The 19,043-nt window shown below is 37.5% G+C and overlaps 1 protein-coding gene across 4 annotated transcripts; it reads left to right on the forward strand.

The window, feature by feature from the left end:
- Positions 1–4,677: 4,677 nt before the first annotated feature.
- LOC107823658 (nuclear pore complex protein NUP98A-like) lies at positions 4,678–18,795 on the forward strand. 4 transcript variants are annotated; one of them, XM_075246019.1, is made up of 13 exons: positions 4,678–4,849; positions 5,325–5,374; positions 5,778–6,071; positions 7,086–7,631; positions 8,008–8,235; positions 8,316–8,950; positions 10,953–11,037; positions 11,123–11,168; positions 11,779–11,917; positions 12,137–12,253; positions 12,367–12,541; positions 16,869–16,928; positions 17,894–18,795. In XM_075246019.1, the coding sequence occupies exons 2-13, from the start codon at positions 5,356–5,358 to the stop codon at positions 18,616–18,618; spliced, it is 3,069 nt and encodes a 1,022-aa protein (XP_075102120.1). In that variant the 5' UTR covers positions 4,678–4,849; positions 5,325–5,355; the 3' UTR covers positions 18,619–18,795. The 4 variants fall into 4 exon arrangements, with proteins under 4 accessions (XP_075102120.1, XP_075102119.1, XP_075102121.1 ...); XM_075246018.1 differs by having other exon boundaries at positions 4,681–4,849; positions 5,328–5,374; XM_075246020.1 differs by lacking the exon at positions 5,778–6,071 and having other exon boundaries at positions 4,683–4,849.
- Positions 18,796–19,043: the final 248 nt, after the last annotated feature.

Raw genomic sequence — 19,043 nt, forward strand, 5'->3', positions numbered from 1 at the left:
AATTCTAAACCTTGGAACTAAATGTTCCAAATCATTACAAAACTTTACCGGACCCGAACCAATTACCCCCCGGCAAGCCAAATAACAACCGTAAATCACAATTTGAGAAGTAAATGGGGGAACGGGGTTGTAATACTCAAAACGACCGGCCGGGTCATTACACAATGCCAAAAATTTGACGAGCGTAAAATACACACTTAAATGATGCTCTCTAATCAATAATAGTATAATAAAATATTGTATCCACAAGGATTAGATTTAAACAATATTCTCGTAGTTTCTATCTTGATTGCTATCCAGGAGGATCGACAATTGAGATTTATATGGTTAAGAATTGAAACTAACTAAGAATCTAAAGCTATTGACTAGTGACTATCGAGACAAGTAATAAGCAATTAAGGTTATCAGTGGGAGAAAATAGGGTTTTGACATGATATGTGCAATATAATTGTTCGAGATCTAACTCTGGATAATTCACTCCCAATGTTCAAGTGAGTCTCTCGAATTCACTATATTATTAGTTCAAACGTTTACCAGAAACTCCTCTATCGATTAAGTCTTAACCTCACGAGATGAATCAACTTAAGCAATGTGAAGATATGCAAGAATGCGTAGTGGATTTGTATTTAGGAAAACCTCTTTTGATTATTCTCCTAACTAGATTTTAATCAATGATTCAACTAGCCTCTTTCGATTACTTAGAAGAATATATGAACTCAACCAAAAATATAAAGCAAAGATATCACAAGTTATGCCTCTCTCGATAACATGAACTAGTGAATATAGATGCAACAATTAAATCTTCCAAAATGATTCAATACATAAAACTAGAGATATAATCCACAAACAATCATCAATACACCATTTCCATCAAAACCTAAAGGAAACTACTCCATAGACTTGGAGAAATTCATCACAAATATAATTAAAGTATAGGAAAATATAGATTCGATACAAACTCGGGTCTTGAGTGAGGAAGGAATGATGAAATCCTTGTGCTTGTGTTCTTCCAACTCCTCCTTAGCTTCCTTAGGTTGAAAAGTCCCCCCCCCCAATTCGTGTTTTCTGGTGTATTTAAGTCGTCTCCAAAATATACCCGGACGAAACTACCCTTTCTTAGCCAAATAGGAAATCACTCTAACATTTTCGTACTACCGCGCCGCTCCATGCGGCGCACTTGTGGAACATTTGGCATAATCTTATCTGGCCATCTTTTGTACTACCGCGTCGTGCCTCGCGGCGCCCTATGCGGCGCGGCTGTGCAGTTTTCTCAGAGTAAATTCGTTTATTCATTTTTTGACATTCGGACTTGGTCCTCGACCCCCGAACGTGATCCCGACTTAATTGCTTGGGCTTCTACTCAGACTTCAAAGCTCCAACTTGTTCGATTTAGCTCCAAATTACCTTAATAGCTCGGAATTATTTTTTGCAAGGCCTAAAATATACAATAAGTGCAATACAGTAACATTCAAGCTCAAACAAAAGTAAAATACATTAATTTGAGTGCAAACAATTACTAAAACACGTGATTCTAACCTACCATCAACGTTCAATTTACCTTGGCATATTTCTGCATTTGTCCTATGCAATGTGCCACGAGCAACTCCCTTTGCAATCATCAATGATCCCTTGGTGAGTCTCCACTTTTGACTTGTAAAATAGTTCTCATATCCATCTCGGTCTAAAGCAATTTCCGAGATCAAGTTCATCCACAAATGTCACCGATCACATCAATCTTTTAATAACTTGTGTTACTCATTCTCACAGTGCCGAAATCACCTGTTACATATCTGCAAAAAAGATCTCTTACCGGTGTGGCATGGTAAGATGCCGATGTGTCAACTACCCATTCCGACTATGGATCTACCAAGTGCATGCATTCTTCTTCCCCATTTATGAAAAAGAACAACATTATCATTATTTTGCACCATGACGGTTAAGTTGTCGTCATTCTTCTGGCCACTAGTTTCACCTTTGCCCTTCCTTGGATTTGGGCAATCTCTTTTGAAGTGACCTGGTTGATCACAATTATAGCAATTTCTGCCTTTTAATTTGGATAGTTTCTTAGACTTTCCACGAGCTCCAGATCTACCATAGTTGCTCGAACTCTTTTGATAACTCCTGCCTCTACCTTATGTGATGGGAGTTTGTCCTTGATTTTCATGCTTCTTTCTTACCTTCTCATTAAGTAGAAGAGCCGATGTGACATCTTTCAACTCAAAGGTAGTCTTACCGTGCATGATGGTTGCTGCTAAATTATCATACGAAGATGGCACTAAGTTCAATAGCAAGTTGACTTTATCTTCTTCCTCGATTTTCACTTCGAGGTTAGCGAACTGTGCGATTAGTCTGTTAAACACATTTAAATGTGACAAAAATTTCATACTTTCACCCATGTGTAGGGTGTATAGCTGCTTCTTCAGGTATAATTTATTTGTTAGCATTTTGGATACGTATAGGCTTTCCAACCTTGTTCAAATGCCAAATGCGGTGTCTTCATCAATGTTGTTATTTACCACATCATCTGATAAGTGCAACCTGATTGCACTAGCAGCCCTTTCATCTAAGCCAGCCCAATCTTCATCTTTCATGGTATCCGACTTTTTGGCATCAGTATCAAGTACCTTGTGTAATCCTTATTGGATGAGCAGACCCCTCATCTTTCTTTGCCATGTTTAGAAATCGCTATCTCCGTTAAATTTTGCTACCTCGTACTTTACTCCCGGCGTAATTTTTTTTCTCACCGAATATAGTACTACCGTCAGTGAATAGTACTTATGCGAATGAGCAGAACCTGTGCTCTGATACTAGTTGTTGGGAATAAACTCCCACAGAAATAATATTCACGGTAATAAAAGCGGAATAATGACGTAGTACCGAGATGCGATAATTAACAAAAATAAAAGAGTGACAACGACACCAGAATTTTTACGTGAAAAACCCCTTTGAATGAGGGAAAAACCACGGACCCGAGATGAGCAATTGATATCACTATAGCAAGAAATTTTATACTTTGTAGGTTTGAGTAGAATATTCCAAAGACCACTACAACACTCAAAAGAAATAACTCTCTTTTGATATTCTCACATTACTACAATATCGTTCATTCTCTATTTTTTTCACATGCTATTTTCTTATACCTTGTATGTGATGGCTCACTTTTTCTTTCTCTCTTTATTGATGTGTAGAAATGAGAGTCGATCGAGTGTCTACCATATTTGACAATTTGCAAATCAAATAAGACACAATGAATGTGACACTTTTCCTTCTTTTTCTTTTATTCATTTATGGGTATGGACCCACAATATCTCCCATTCGTAATAAAATATACGATACACAAGATACAAGTACTATTGTTATCAAAAAGCTAAATGGAGTCTTAGCAATCTCGCATCTGAAATGGAGTACCAAAAGGCCCCTTAAAATTATGAGTGATTTTCGAGCACTTTTTGTTATTCTTACCAATAATGGACACCTTCATATAAGGTATACAACTTAATGACTCTTTTACTCGTGAAATCTGTAACTACTAACAACTAAAAAGGTGATTGCGTCAGCTAATTAGCGTCCTAACCTAGTCACCTTAATTAGTTTATGAACATTGCTGCTTTTGAGTTCATAAGTCCCGAGTATATATACAAAAAAATTGAGATAAGATATTAATAAATATTAATGTTAAAGTAGCGAAATAAGACAGATGTAACAAACTATTTGTTATAATTTATTTGAAAAACTAATTTTCAACCAAGGTGTTGTTCGAATCCAATTCAAGTAAAATTTACGAATAACAAAATATGGGATACGACGCGAGGGTTTTGTTTTACTAATAATATCAAACATTAAAAATAAAAGATTTAAAAAATAATCTTTACATACTGATCCTGTAAGTGAAACGAGCAAGACCTAAAAATAGTTGTTGAGGGAAATAATTACGAGTATCAAGTTTTCAATAATTTATTTATACGAACCGTACATTAGGAAAACAATTAATCAAACAAATAAAAAAATTATATAGAAAGTTTTCTCAAATTTCTAAATTCATGGCAATATCGGACGCAGATAACATATTTTTGTGAAAATAGCATGGATTAGCAGTTTTCAGATTGATAATTGAAAAGTAGTCAACATTTACAAAGTCATTAAAAAATAGCTATTTTATATGGAGATAAAATCTTGACAAGAATTCCCTTAGCAAATATGAAAAAATTCAGCATAATATTCTGGATTATTAAACTCTTGCGTATAAAACTCCAGTACATTGTACTTAAGTTCAAATTTTAAAGACATCTTGTATACGAATTCCAACATATTATGCTGGAGTTTAACTTGTAAAAGTTCAAAGTACATCGTATTATGCTGGAATTACATACATGATATTTTGAACACCAACCCATTATGCTGGAATTCTATAGGTAAAAAGTTCGAACTCCAATATTTTATGTTGAAATTTTTTAGATTTTAACTTAGGGTATTTTAGTCTAAATTTTATTACCACATAAAAAGTGAATATATTTTAATTAATTTTAAAACAGTAACTAATTTTCAATTAATAATTATAAATCAGACTAATTTTGAATTTCTTCCTTATTTTTTTGCCAAGAGGGGCCGCGGGCCTGAGCCCATTAATCGAACCGTCAATAATCAGCGTCTCTATAAAGCTATGTTGCTCTCTTTACCTATTTGTATGTTACGGAGGACCTCTGTTTGAGGACTTTTGCCCACCAAAACACACACATACAGAAAAGTTGCAACGAGGGTAATGGTTCGACTCTGAGCGACCTTTTCAGTTGATATTTGGATCGAAATCGCGAAACTATCCGTCGGTCAACACCTTTCCTCTACATCTCAGGTACAGCTATAACCCTAGCTATTACGATTCCGTTTTGATTCCGTTGCTGTGACGATTCCGATTTTCATTTCGTCTCTCGCTCATCTTATCCACCATAACGTACAAAAAGGTGCTTGTATGTATCATTTGACATATTCAGGTCGTTTTTTTTTTTGCCTTAGTTGATAAGAAGAAATTTAGGTACAGCGTATTGTACTTCTGCGCATAGCTGCAATGTTGTCGTTCAGGCCTCTTTCCTACATTGATTCATGTTGCTTTCTGGTTTATTATCTTAATAATGGATCTTCTTATGGTTTCCTTGTTGTTATTCATGTCACAGTATCATTTATATACCTAATGTATTGGAATTTTTTCACTTGGAGGCATGGAATCCCAATCTCCTTGACTTTAATTTCGTAAAACTTGCTATATACATATCCTTTGACACTCTAACAAGCAATTTTTAATGATATGTGTGTTTACTTTGGACCTCCAGCAGGTACTGTGAAAGATTTGACAAGTAAACCATGTTCGGTTCCACGAATGGTAAGTACTTGCAGCTGTCTTGGCATCTTTTTTATCATTGAGAAAATCGATCCTGCATCTTCCATCCTTCTTTCCCCCATTATTTACTTATTTCTATTGAATTGAAGCAAGTCATGACTAGTATTGTTACTTTTCATATTTCCTTTAAACTGATGCTCCTAAATAAGAAATAACGGATTAAAAAGGACCTGCCATTCTTATTTTCAGTATCTCTTTTCCCCGACGTGCATCCTCTCTTGTTTTCCATTTATATGCTTCATTTCGTAGAAAATGTTAGTATTTCTTTTCGACTTATATTATGTTTTCTGAAATTTTCTCGGTTAAGATGCAATTGTTAGCCTTCTTTTTTCTCTTATTTCATACGGTTAGGATGTTCACCGCTGACCTTTTCTTTTCCTTTCAGCTTTCGGGCAGTCATCTACTAGCCCGTTTGGGTCACAATCAGGTTTTGGGCAGACAAGTAATAATCCCTTTGCTCCCAAATCTTTTGGTAGTACAAATCCTTTTGGTTCGCAATCTGGTGGTTCCTTTTTTGGTAGCACTTCCACTGGAGTGTTCGGAACTCCCCAATCTTCTTCACCTCTAGGGTCCACACCATTCTTTGGTGCATCATCCTCACCTGCATTTGGAAGCACTACACCTGCATTTGGAGCTTCTTCAACTCCTACTTTTGGCAGTTCGTCATCGGCATTTGGGAGTGAGTATTGGTTTCCACAAGCTTCCTTACGAAGTTCTGTTGTACATATCTTTCTCCTGAATGCAGTCAATGCTCTATTCTAAATGTATTCTTTAGTACTGCTAAGGCCAATTTCTTAATGCCCATTTCATATATAAGTAACATGATTATGGGTTCAGATCTCAGTGGCTTGGGAGATCGATAGTTAATGAATATTTATTATGCATATTCCAATGACATCAGGGCTAGCTGATGTGAACAGTCTACTTTTACAATGTATTAGAGGGATCTTCTCTTGTCTAGTCATGCCCTTTTCTTTTTGGATAAGTAGTCTACTCTATGCCTATCATTTTTGTTACGTGTTGGCATAGTGTTGACATAGAGGTGCCAATAGGATTCAGTTCCATTTTAAACACCAAGTACCTGTGCCTGCATGGAGCTCGTGTATAATTTGTGTGCTCAGATGAATTTGTGTTGCAATTCTCTTACATCACACTAATGGTATTTCCTATTTAAACCTTGTACGTGAAGATTTTTTTTGATTACCCAGAAATATTCTGTTTCGAGCTTCAAAAGGTGATAAATAGTGAGCAGACACCTCTACCCTTCTCTACTTGAAGACTTTGTATCTGAAGAATATACAATGTGAAATCCTACTTCTCCAACATTTTGAAATTGAAGAAGTTATACTTCTGTTGCCTGAAATCTTTTTCTGCTTTTCTTGTATGGGAGGTTATTACTTATTAATACTAATGCAATTTCTTATGGAGGCCAATGAAGGACATTTCTTTCTCTTTTGATGGGAAGTGCTTTCCATCCATTATATCTTTTTCCTTCTTTCCTTGGCCTTCATGTGCCTTTTCTGTCTCCTGTTCTGGTATAACAGCGAATGCATGTTCTTTTTTTTTTGATGGGAAGTAACTTACATTATTGAAGTAACTGGTGCTATTTTGTTTTTGAAGTTTCTTCTAGTCTTAATGTGATTTGAACAGTATTTGTTTGTTCTTCAGTTCTGAAACTGTCTTAATTGTGAAGGTTCATCTGTATTCGGGCAGACGCCAGCTTTTGGTGGCTTTGGGTCAAGCAGTGCCCAAACAAGTCCGTTTGGCAGCTCGTTTCAACAATCACAGCCGGCATTTGGGAGTGGTCTATTCGGCTCATCTGCACCTTTTGGTGCATCAAGTCAACCTGCATTTGGTACTCCGAGCACCCCGACGTTTGGTTCATCAAGCACCCCTGCTTTTGGTGCCACGAGTGCACCAGCATTTGGTACATCAAGTACTCCAGCCTTTGGCTCTACACCAAACCCAGCCTTTGGCAGTACAGCCAGCCCATTTGGTGCTTCAAATTCTCCTATATTTGGATCGAGCATCCCGGCCTTTGGTGCCACCAGCACCCCGGCCTTTGGCGCCACCAGTTCTCCTGCCTTTGGTGCCACGACAACTCCTGCTTTTGGCGCTCCGAGTGCTCCTTCATTTAGTTTTGGATCCGCTCCTGCATTTGGCCAATCAACATCTGCTTTTGGCAGTAGCCCATTTGGCACATCAACGTCAACTTTTGGTGCTCAAAGTTCTGCATTTGGTAAGCTGCTTTTACTCATGCAAGACAGACTGATAGCTCCATCCCGCCCAAGTTATGTGATGCTTCCTTTTTTATTTTGTGTCAAAGAGAATCATACCTTTCTACATTTAGAAACAGTTTAACGGTAAACTTCCCATTTTACCCTTAATGTGATTGTTTGTTGGCACCCAAATACCTATGGTTTGTTTTAAACCACAAGTTTCGAAAGTCTTTCGTTTTTTCTTTAACTCCGTACCAAGTCATCATCATATAAATTGGCACGGAGGGAGTATTTTTTTTGATTTATGCCTTGTATTTTCTCTAACAAGAAGTTTGGAATTCAAAAGTATTTTTCATACTATTTGTCTCTGATGCTTGGTCTCTTCATATGGTTTAGGAGCCCAAACTTCTGCAGCAACTTTTGGGAGCCCTGGCTTTGCGCAGTCTGCTGTTGGTGGTCAACGGGGTGGAACACGAGTTGCTGCTTATCAGGCAACACCTGAAGCAGACAGTGGCAGTGGTACCCAGCCTGCTGGGAAACTGGAGTCTATTTCGGCCATGCCAGTTTACAGAGACAAGAGCCATGAAGAACTTAGGTGGGAGGATTACCAATTGGGAGATAAAGGTAAGTTTTAATGTGAATTATAATCTTGACACTAGTTGCTCTTTATGTTATTGATAATCTCAACAATCTCACAATTACAGGAGGTCCTGCTTCTGCGGGTCAGTCAACTAGTGGAATCAATTTTGGAAGCTCAGCCTTTGCGTCATCATCAACTTCCCCATTTGGCCAGTCATCTTCGAATCCATTTTCATCCACTACAACTTCCAATCCATTTGCACCCAAACCACCCGCATTCAGTCCTTCAGGTTTTGGAACCTCAGCTACCCCGACTTTTAGTTCTTCTCCCTTTGCAAGCTCAAATGCATCTAATCCATTTGGCTCTACATCCTCGACTACCCCTTCCTTATTTGGACCATCAGCTCCAGCTTTTGGAACAAATACATCTCCCTCCCTCTTTGGATCATCTAGTGCTTCGGGTTTTGGATCATCAACATCAATTTTTGGCTCCTCTTCTGCTCAGGCTACTGCTCCAGCATTTGGTCCTAGCTTAAGCTTTGGTAATACTCAATCGTCTCCGTTATTCCAGTCAACTACCCCTTCATTTGGACAGACGAGCTCGGCCTTTGGACAAACTGCATCATCTTTTGCCCAGAGCACACCAGCTTTTGGTCAATCCAATTTGTTCAGTACGCCTTCTACTGGCTTTGGTGGGAACTTATTTTCAAGTGCACCATTGCTAAATACAAGCAACCCGATAGGATTTGGCCAAACAACAGTAAGTCGTAAACTGCATTCTATGGATTGTTTCTTATGTCGCTCTCTTTAGATCTCTCTATCATTTGGTTCCGTTGCATTCATGATAGTCAGATGATTTTCACAAATATTTGCTGTATGGATTTTTATGATGAACATGACTATCAGATAAATATTTATTTGTTTTTTTGGGGTAGTAGCTGGCTTGACCTGAAGGTTGGGAGGATGGGCAGTCACTTTCATGGTTAACGCAACACTATTGTCACTTTTCGAAAATGAAGGTGTCTGTTAGCAGAAAAAAATGGAAAGTGCATGCATTCATGCTTGGTTTGTGTTATGCAGTAAGTGAAAGGGCACAACACCTCATATAGAGAAGTTCACAGAGTGATAACATTACACAGACCATTATTGATATGGTTGCAAGTGTGATCAATGCCTGGAAATTGTTGAACTGTTGCAATCACGCTCTCTTGTTAGTTTGACCGTTGGTGATATATGTAGGGTTATGTTTTGAGCAAGCAAATGACTTAAACTTGTATGAATTTATATTCAATGCTTTATCATTTGGGTTGTTGACATTTCTCTCTTGCGGTTGACTTGCTTGATGTATCTTTTTGATTAATTTTTTGTTCTTTTACTTGCAGTAAAAGTATATCAGATTCTCCCAAGTTACATATTGCTGTTTTTTTAAGGCAGAATAGCCTAAATGGCACCTCTACTTGTTGTAGGTTGTCATCCCGGTCCCCGTACTTACGATTTTGCCAAGTGAACACTTACACTCATTCAAACCCTGTATAATAAGCACTTATGACTAGAGGTTGAAGGTGCGTGTAATACCGTCTCCTACACGTAGGACTCCACGTCATTACTAGTGCCACATAGGAAAATAAACGATTAAAAAATAGGACTGGCTACCCAAATCTAATATTTTCCGTCATTTTACACTTTGTCTATTATTAAAAGTCATTATTTATTTTCTCAGAAAGTATTTTTAAAAAAAATTGAAGAAACATCCCAAATGCCTCAATAAGAACCACCTCATAGCCACCATTACAACTTCTTTCTTTATCTGACCACTGTGAACCATTCCCTAACCACCGGACCGTCCTTTAAAAATCTCACCCGGCAGAACCCGTTTTCATACGTAAGGCCATCCTCACACATTGACTTCTCACCACTGCTCTACAATTACTGGTAACCACACAAAAAAGAAAAAAGAGAAATTCAACCGCCACAAAATTTTCTTCACTGTAACCAAACAACCGGAAGTCACCACCTTCCTCTAAAAACCACCAGCCAAAAGCACCATTAAATACCCATCTTTTCCTCATTTCCTTAAAAAAAAACCAAACGGAACCTACTACTTCGAAATTACCTGAAGAGCTGATTAATTGAAATTTTGTTGCCTCCGCCATTTTTTCTAGTAAAGAACTGATTAATTGGTTTTGAGTTAACAGCAAAAAAGGTACTTTTTAGGAGTTCAGTTGAGAAATCATTTGGGTTTTGATTAAACAGAAAAAAGAAACAAGAAATGCAAAAGATTCTTTTGTTAAAAAACAGAGAAAAATAGGATGTTTCTGCCTGATTTTGAAGGCTCATCCATTGTTTACATTGGTGTGGAGGGGGAAAGAGGGATTGGGGCCGAGAAGAAAGGTGGGTGAAACTGAGAAAGAGAAGAAAATGGGGGGGGGGGGGAGGGATTTCGATTAACTTATTAACTTTACCTTTTTATGATTTTAATCTGTTTTTAATCAAAATCACTAGTATCACTCTCTTTACACGCGCGTGTGACACATAATTTGTCCACCTCAGCTATGTCAATGCCACATAAGCTCGGTCAATTTTCAGAGGGGTTTAGAAAATTTGTTTTGAACAAGTTGAGGTGTCTGGATGAAAATCTGTAAAGTATGAGGACCGGGATGTCAAAACGAACAAGTACGAGTGTCTATTAGGCTATTGTGCCTTTTTAAAAATATTTTTATTATCCAGATCTGCCTAATTTGCCCCTTTCTTTGGATTTGAAGCCCTCTCTTTCAACTCCTTTTCAACTCACTCAGCCTTCTCAGAGTACTGCTTTTGGGTTCAGTAACTATGGTCAGTTACAAGGAGGTAATTAAAATGTGATAGTTCCTCTTATAGTTGGTAAGATTGGTGATGCGACTACTAAATCTATGTCTTTTGTTCTACTGTACAGGTGGTGCAAGTGGTTTTGGTGGCACACCCAGCCTTTTCAGTCAGCCGTATGTAACAGCTCTTTAAATGATCCTTACATTTCTTTTGTCCTGTAAGTGCATGCATATGCGCAACATTATAGGAAGTTGTCATTTGGATTTGGTCTGACTTGTGAATATAGTCATGTTGTCAGTAACAGCCCCTCTATCAGTCTATCTGTAGCCTTACTTCCACTTAGCTTGTATTTATCATACTTACCTCCAATTCAGGTATTATGTCGGAAATCCTTTAAAATTTGTCAATTTTCTTTCAATTGATCCCCACTCCTAAAAAAGGAATGAAGAAAAAGGACCAAAGGGTGGATTGTTTCTTCAGGTGTCTTTCCTTCCGAGATCATTTTTCTGTTCATTCTATAGCCTTCCAAACAGTGAGTTCTATACCACCATAGTAAATCTGTGGTATCATAGAAATATGACACCGATAAGAGTTTATGTTATCAAGGATAAAGGCGTACGCATGAGCTGTGGATTCGTGAACAGTAGACCTTCATGAGTACTTTCAGAGGACATATTCAATTCTTGTTCTAATCTTGATCCCTTTTATTTCGGTTTTCTGCCCTTGTGCTTCTCTTCTTTTCATGACTTTTTGTATGAAACTGATGAACACCTGGTGCTGCAGGTCAGCTAACCAAAGCTCAGTTGTAGCACAACCAGCGGTTGTTACTAATCCATTTGGAACTTTACCGGCGATGCCTCAGATGTCAATTGGTCGTACTGGCACTTCGTCTTCTATACAGTATGGGATTTCTAGTTTACCGGTAAGTATGCATGACCTGTCTTCTTTACTTTGGGTTTTGGGGGGGGGGGGGGAGCTTTTCTCTCTGTATGGTTTTCTCTATGCTTTCTTATTTTGGTTTACTGATGGGGTTATGTCTTTTTTACTTTTACTCCACTTATTTTTTTTCAATTATTAGTATAAACGAAAGCAGATCCACAATTTGGTGCTCTTACATGTTTTTCACTTTATTGTTTAACAGGTGGTTGACAAACCTGTTCCTGTCAGGATATCATCATTACTGACTTCTCGACACCTTTCTCAAAGACGGGTTAGGTTGCCGGCAAGGAAATATCACCCTAAAACTGAGGGTGCTAAGGTGAAAATGATGTTTTATTTATCTTAAACCTCTAGTTAGTCCTAAATGAATCTCGGAATCTATTTTAAGTGCAACAAATTGACCGGCTTTGGTTGACTTATGTTTCTTTGTAGGTGCCGTTCTTTAGTGACGATGAGGAGACGCCAAGCACACCTAAGGCAGATGCGTTGTTTGTTCCTAGAGAGAATCCAAGAGCTTTAGTAATTCGTCCATTGGACCAGTGGCCTTCTAGAGGTGGTTTCGAGAAAGTATCCCCATCAAAGCACACGTCCCCAGCGCATGAGAATGGTAGGTTATAAATTTTGTTTTACTTATATCATATGTAGTTCCAAAGCCAACACCAATCCTCTCGGCAAGGAGAACATTCTTCCTTAATGATAAAACAGTTACCCGGTTTTTCTGCAAAATTTAGGGCGGTTACCAACCTCATCTTGAATCATATCCCTAATATGCAATAGCTATAGATTTAAGGTTATGCTTGTGGCTGTCTTATCTGTTGATTTTAACTATCATTGGGGGAGTTTCGACCAGTCCTGACATTCTTAATTAGGCGTCTTCTTTCTATCAAGGACTTCAGAAGTGCTAGTATCTGTAGCAAGAAAGATAGTTTGAGCTTGTGGAAAGTTACCACGCCTCAAACCCAAGTTACACCCCAATAGACAATAGACATGTGGTAGGGTCTCGATGTTTCTGTTCATTTTGATTTTGACCCATCCAACATGATACCATGCTCAACCCAAATTACACTCCAATATACAATGGACATAGGGTAGGGTCTCAATGTTGTCTTTCGTTGTGATTTTGACTCATCCAGCATGTGAGAAACATTGTGCTTTATTTATCTATTACTAAATTTTGATTTTCTGTACTTGGTTAAATTGCATGTTGCATTTGAACTGATAGCAACTCCTAGTGACTTCTGCATCTTGGTGGTTGAAATTAACAGTTCTGAATGAAAGAGCTTGTAATTTGGATCTTGGATGGCAGTTCCTCTTTTGTGAATATAGTTTCTAGGTCATATCTTTCTAATGGTATTGATTCTCACTAATAATTTAAGGCACTTCCATAAGTTCTGAAGTGCAAAATTTGGTCATTTGATCATTTTATTTTGGCTAGATACCTGGTACACTCTTAAGCTTTGCGCAATTTGTCAGTTAGACACTTCAACTTTGCCAGTGATCATTTTGACACCTTTTCTTTGCAGAAGTGTCTCCTAATCACCTCAACTTTCAATTCATTATTCCCTGGGAAATAGGAGAAAACTTTAGGCCACATAATCTATAGCATAACTAGCAAAATCAAGAAATTCCTAAACAAGCAGCACTATAACAACTACACTATAGTAAGCAATCACGTACATCTCAGACCTGCACACACAAATTAACTAAAAAATATAACAAAGCATCCAAAAACTTCTAGAACGCTAATAAGAGAAATCAAGATAGTTAGACGATGCAGAAATCCTTAGAGATTTGAACCTTGCCATGTCACAACAATCCGCAAAATAGCCGATCATCGTCGTAATGTTGGGCATGATTCTGAGCATCCTTGAGAGTGGTTGAACCTAAACGAGCAAGCATGAGATAGCTAGGCTCATTTTCCGACGTCTGAGTCCCTAAAATCACCTTCTGCGCGAAATAATCTTTTACCCGCCGGTCCTTCCTGGTCCGGTCAACGGTGAGCCTGTGAAGGCCATTCAGTTGCGTGGATAATAACTCCTCGCTTATCTACCTCTTCTCAGTTTTACCTCATCTCGTCCTCGTCTTTCACCTTTGCACAAATTTTAGCACTGCCTTAGATTTTTCCTTCTCTTTGAGTGTGTGGGTTTTGTGGAGTTCGGGGATTTTCCTATCCTCTTCAGAAAAATAAGAACAATGGAGACGAATAAGAATAAAGGGGGTGATTGGTATGGAGTGGGGTGAGGAGGGGGAATATTGTTTTTTATCTTCTAATGACATGTATCTAATTTTTAGACATATCTTTATTTCTTTCGTCTTTAGACACCTTATCAACATGTAATTTTCATGCGCTTAATTTTACTGAGCCGTTTGTTTAAGAGACCTTTTTGTTGTTGTTGTTGTTGTTGTTGTTTGTTTGTTTAAGAGACCTTTTTGTTGATTTCAAGTGTTTATCTGGTCTAGCTAAGTTGGAGTGTCTAATTGATAAATCGTGTCAAGTTTATGGGGCTATCTAGGTATTTAGCCTTGTAATTTCTAGAGTAAACAAAATTGTGTCATTTCTTAATTCTAATAAAAGAAAGAAAAAACTGTTGGATTATCATGCTAACAGGAATGTTGTAAAGTTAGAATATCCTGTCCAACGAAGAATAAGGTATTTTACCCTTCCTCTATGTATGATGGGAAAAGAAAGCACTCTTTCTTGTGCACAAAATAATCTGTTTTTTTTTAATGTAAGATATACAATAATATGCTTCAAAGTCTAAGTTAAAATTAAGAGTTCTTCAACTGTTTGGCATGCTACACTTAAATAGACCAAATTGGAATGGAGTGCCAAAGCAATTTAAATGTCAAAACATTTAGTCATTTAGATTGGACTCTCCCAAATCATCTGTAACATTGGTATCTTAACAGTTTGATCAACATTTGAGGCCATTTTTTGAGGTGGTGGTTTGGACCCAAACATAAAGTGCCAAGAGTGATGGCCTAGGACCCGCTGGAATGGTATTAAGGTGGCGGCCTGGATCCAGGAAGGGGTGGTGGCCATTGACAATGAGGTTGTTGGTCCAAGTGCAATTGTAATGAACCAATTGAATGTTCGTGTCCCGCATGAATTGCAATGAGAGTTGGTAATTATAAATTTGAATGTGCTTTTTAACCTAATAGATGTTAAACATGTGTAAGAGGAAGTGTGTTTATGCACTTAACATTTATAGACAGGCAAAGCTACTTTTTGCTGATCATAATAAATAACAGGGAAAAGGGTAGAAGGGATTCCCCTATATTAGATGAAATTGATCAAGTTTACCGTCTGTTACACTGTGTCTATTAAAACTCCCACCGTTCGGCGGAGGGTAGATTTGCAAGTTTTTCCTGACGGCGGGAATCAGATTAGACCGAAAATATAACGGGCGAAGTTGCTCAATTTCTAACGGTACATGAGTATTTTTGGCCGTTTTACCATAAAATAATTGAGTGAACCTTAGATTATATTGGTCATCCTCTTGCGTACTGACAAGGAAAATTGTCTTGGTCTTGCCTTAATATGGTTGTTACAGGCAAAGATGAATGGATCAGAAGTTTCACCTGGACTAAACATTTATGTCTGCCTCATTATTTTTGCCCCTGGTCAGCCCACCTCAAATAATATAGTACAATTATTTGATCTCTTGTTGGTGTGTTTTGTCAGTGCCTTTTTCCAACTCAAGAGTCCTGCAAAACTTGAAAGTGAAATGGGCGCAATGAAAGGGGTACTTTTGTCTATCTTTTCTAAGTAAAGGAATTAAAGCTCTGTCCTGTAATTTCCCCCGACTTCTTACCGACAATATGATATGTGAGTAACAGTTGGGTCTCTAAGGTCCAAGTTTCCAACATATACATCTTGAGAGTAGGAAAATATGTGCATTATAAGATCAATGTGTGAGCATGCACCGACTGGACAACACTAGAAAAGACCACGGGGTTGTTTGGTTGGGAAACAAGTTATTCCAGGATTACTTTTTCCCGGGAATGTTATCCCATCCTCCCATAGGGATAAAATAACACTACAGTCCCGGGATAACTAATCCCGGGATTAGTTATATTGCGTTTTTGTCTCTATTAAATGTGGGATAAACTCATCTCAAAATTAATCCCAGGATTAATTAGCCCTTATCCCTCGTACCAAACGAGTCCTACGTGTACAAGTAGCACCCAGAAAATAAAATGAGTGTCTTGTAGATGGCCAGTCATGTCCTACATAGACATCCAAGTGCATCGATGTGTAGGTTTTATACTATGATGGAGTGCTTAGGAGACTAGGTAAATCTAAAATCACAAGGAAGCAAGTTATCTCAAAGGCTTTTGAGTAATAAAATAAAACATGGAAGAAAAGGAGCCTTACAAATAACAATAAGTTGGGGTAAGGTTTACTCATTTTTGTTACTTGTCATACTTGCATTAGGTCTCATGTTTGCCTGGGATCATGTTAGTTCAGTTTGGTTAGAGATTTTCATGTTAGTTTAGATAATAAGCATGAGATTTGAATAATCTGGAGCTTTGACTTTGTTTTAAAAGATACATTATTGAGTATTTTGAAAGAAATGAACCCTAATAGAGGGGGCATATATAGAAGATTCATACAGCTGACTTTAACTAATTGTGATGAGGCGTAGTTTATTGTTTGATCTTGCCGTACAAATAGCAATGCTGTGGCAAATTTTTAAATGTCTGAACCCGGCCTATCATAACAGGTATATAGTTGAATATCTTCATATCCATGTCTTCAGGCTACAAGTTGGTTCCTATTCCACAAATGTAGAATGCACATCCTTTCTTTGCTTGTGCTTATCTTTCTCTTTGTAGTTTTAGTCTTTACTATATCGAGTCTTGCTTTCAGAACTATGTCGTTCTTGTTGTATATTGGTCTTATTTTGCTGAAGAACGCACTTCATATTCAGGTAAAATCCCTGAAGTTGTTTTTGCTCCAGTTACTGAGACCAGTGCAAAAGATAAAAACAGTAAGTAATTTTTGGAATTATGCAATGGGTTATTTCTTTTTTCATATCTAGCTTGAACTTTTCAATAAACGAAAATATTTCGAAGTATTATTTTGTCAGGAGAATTTTGGTTCTGAGAACTTGAAGCTAACATTTTGCTTAGAATACAAAGTTTATCAGTAGTGAATGTTACTTCTATCTGTCTTATAGCCTGTTTGGCCAAGCTTCTCAAGAGGCCAAAAGTGTTTTTCTCAAAAACACTTTTCCTCCCCTAACTTGAGGTGTATGGCCAAGCTTTTTTTGGGGAAAAAAAAGTGTTTTTGGGAAGAAGCAGAAGCAGTAGCAGAAAAAAGTAGCTACTTCCCAAAAGCAGAAGCAGTTTTGACTTTTCTTCTTACCAAATATACCCTTAACAAAATATAATATATACCAAAATAACCGTTAAACCTAATACTTAGGATATAAATATATAAATATTTCTTATTATTTTTAGGATAGCTTTCTAATATATAGTTACTTTAGCGGTGAATGCTTTTATATTTGTTAAATAATTTTTAATATATTTAACTTATATTAAAAGAAGTAAGTACTTTTAAATTTTATTTTCATATTTTACTTAAATAAAATGAAAAGATTTAATTATTGCCTGTAATAATAAATTTTTAAGATTATTTATTCACTTATAATATTAACTGTTATAAGTAAATCTATTCATGTCCTTATTCGTAATTTGATACTTAAAAGCATTTTCTGAAAAACTTGGCCAACCACAAATTATTGCTCGAAAGTGCTTTTCAGAGTGATTAGCCAAACACAAACTGCTTCTTTCCAAAATTACTTTTTTTCAAAAGCACTTCTCAAAATAAGCTGATTTCTCCAGCTTGGCCAAACAAGCTATTACAGTGTCAATTACTCAGCTGTCACTAGAAGTTAAATTTCTGTACAGTAATTTGGCCTCATTAGCTGTATTTCATCTGTTCCTGCAGAAGATTTGGTTGAGAATGGCCTTGATAAAGAGGGTCTCCATAGTGCCAAACTGAACCAGAAACCCAATGGTCTCCATGAAAGGCATCACCTCCAAAAAGGAGCGGGGTCTTCCATTACCCTTACTGGCCATCGAGCTGGTGAGGCAGCAATTGTTTACGAACATGGGGCTGACATTGAGGCTCTGATGCCAAAGCTCCGCCATTCTGATTATTACACAGAGCCACGGGTTCAGGAATTGGCAGCAAAGGAAAGGGCTGAGCCTGGGTTCTGTCGCCATGTGAAGGATTTTGTGATTGGTAGACATGAATATGGAAGCATCAAGTTCATCGGGGAAACAGATGTTCGACGACTTGATCTGGAGTCTTTGATTCAGTTTAACAATCGGGAGGTGATAGTATATATGGATGAGAGTAAGAAACCTCCTGTTGGACAAGGTCTTAACAAGCCTGCTGAGGTGACACTTCTCAACATAAAATGTTTTGATAAGAAGACTGGACAACACTATACAGAGGGTCCTAGAATCGATAAATATAAGGATATGCTTAAGAGGAAGGCAGGAGATCAAGGTGCTGAATTTGTGTCCTATGATCCGGTTAAAGGAGAATGGAAGTTCAGGGTGCAGCATTTCAGCAAATATAGGCTTCAAGAGGACAATGAAGATGAATGTGGAGAATATTGCTTTGGCAATTTTGTGGTGCCAAGTGGCAAGAAGAATGTTAGATAGTTCAATTTTCTGGTACATGCAGTTTTTGTAAAGAACCCGCTAGCAAATTTGTGGAATATGGGTTGTGCATTTTCCTTTTTTAGCTTTTGTTGTGGATTGTGTATTTGTATGCTTTTGCTGTTTTTTTACTGGCGTTACGACCTGTTATACGAAATGCAGTTTTTTGCGTTTGCCTTATTTGTTAGATCGTTAGTTTTGGAACGATGGATGCTCATTTTTATAATGCTTAATTGAACAACTTCCAGTTTTGTTATTCTCTTATGTATTCATGAAAATAAGCGCTTACCAGAAATAACCGGTGAGAGCTCGGAAAGTTTATTTATGTCGAGGTCTCAAGGTGCACATTAAGCTTCAAACGCTTGTTCTAACCAAGAAAAAACCGATTTGCTTTTGGCCAGTGTAACCGGTTAAAATAAAGAATTTTG

The sequence above is a fragment of the Nicotiana tabacum genome, chromosome 23 (genome assembly GCF_000715075.1).
Source record: "Nicotiana tabacum cultivar K326 chromosome 23, ASM71507v2, whole genome shotgun sequence".
Lineage (NCBI taxonomy): Eukaryota > Viridiplantae > Streptophyta > Magnoliopsida > Solanales > Solanaceae > Nicotiana > Nicotiana tabacum.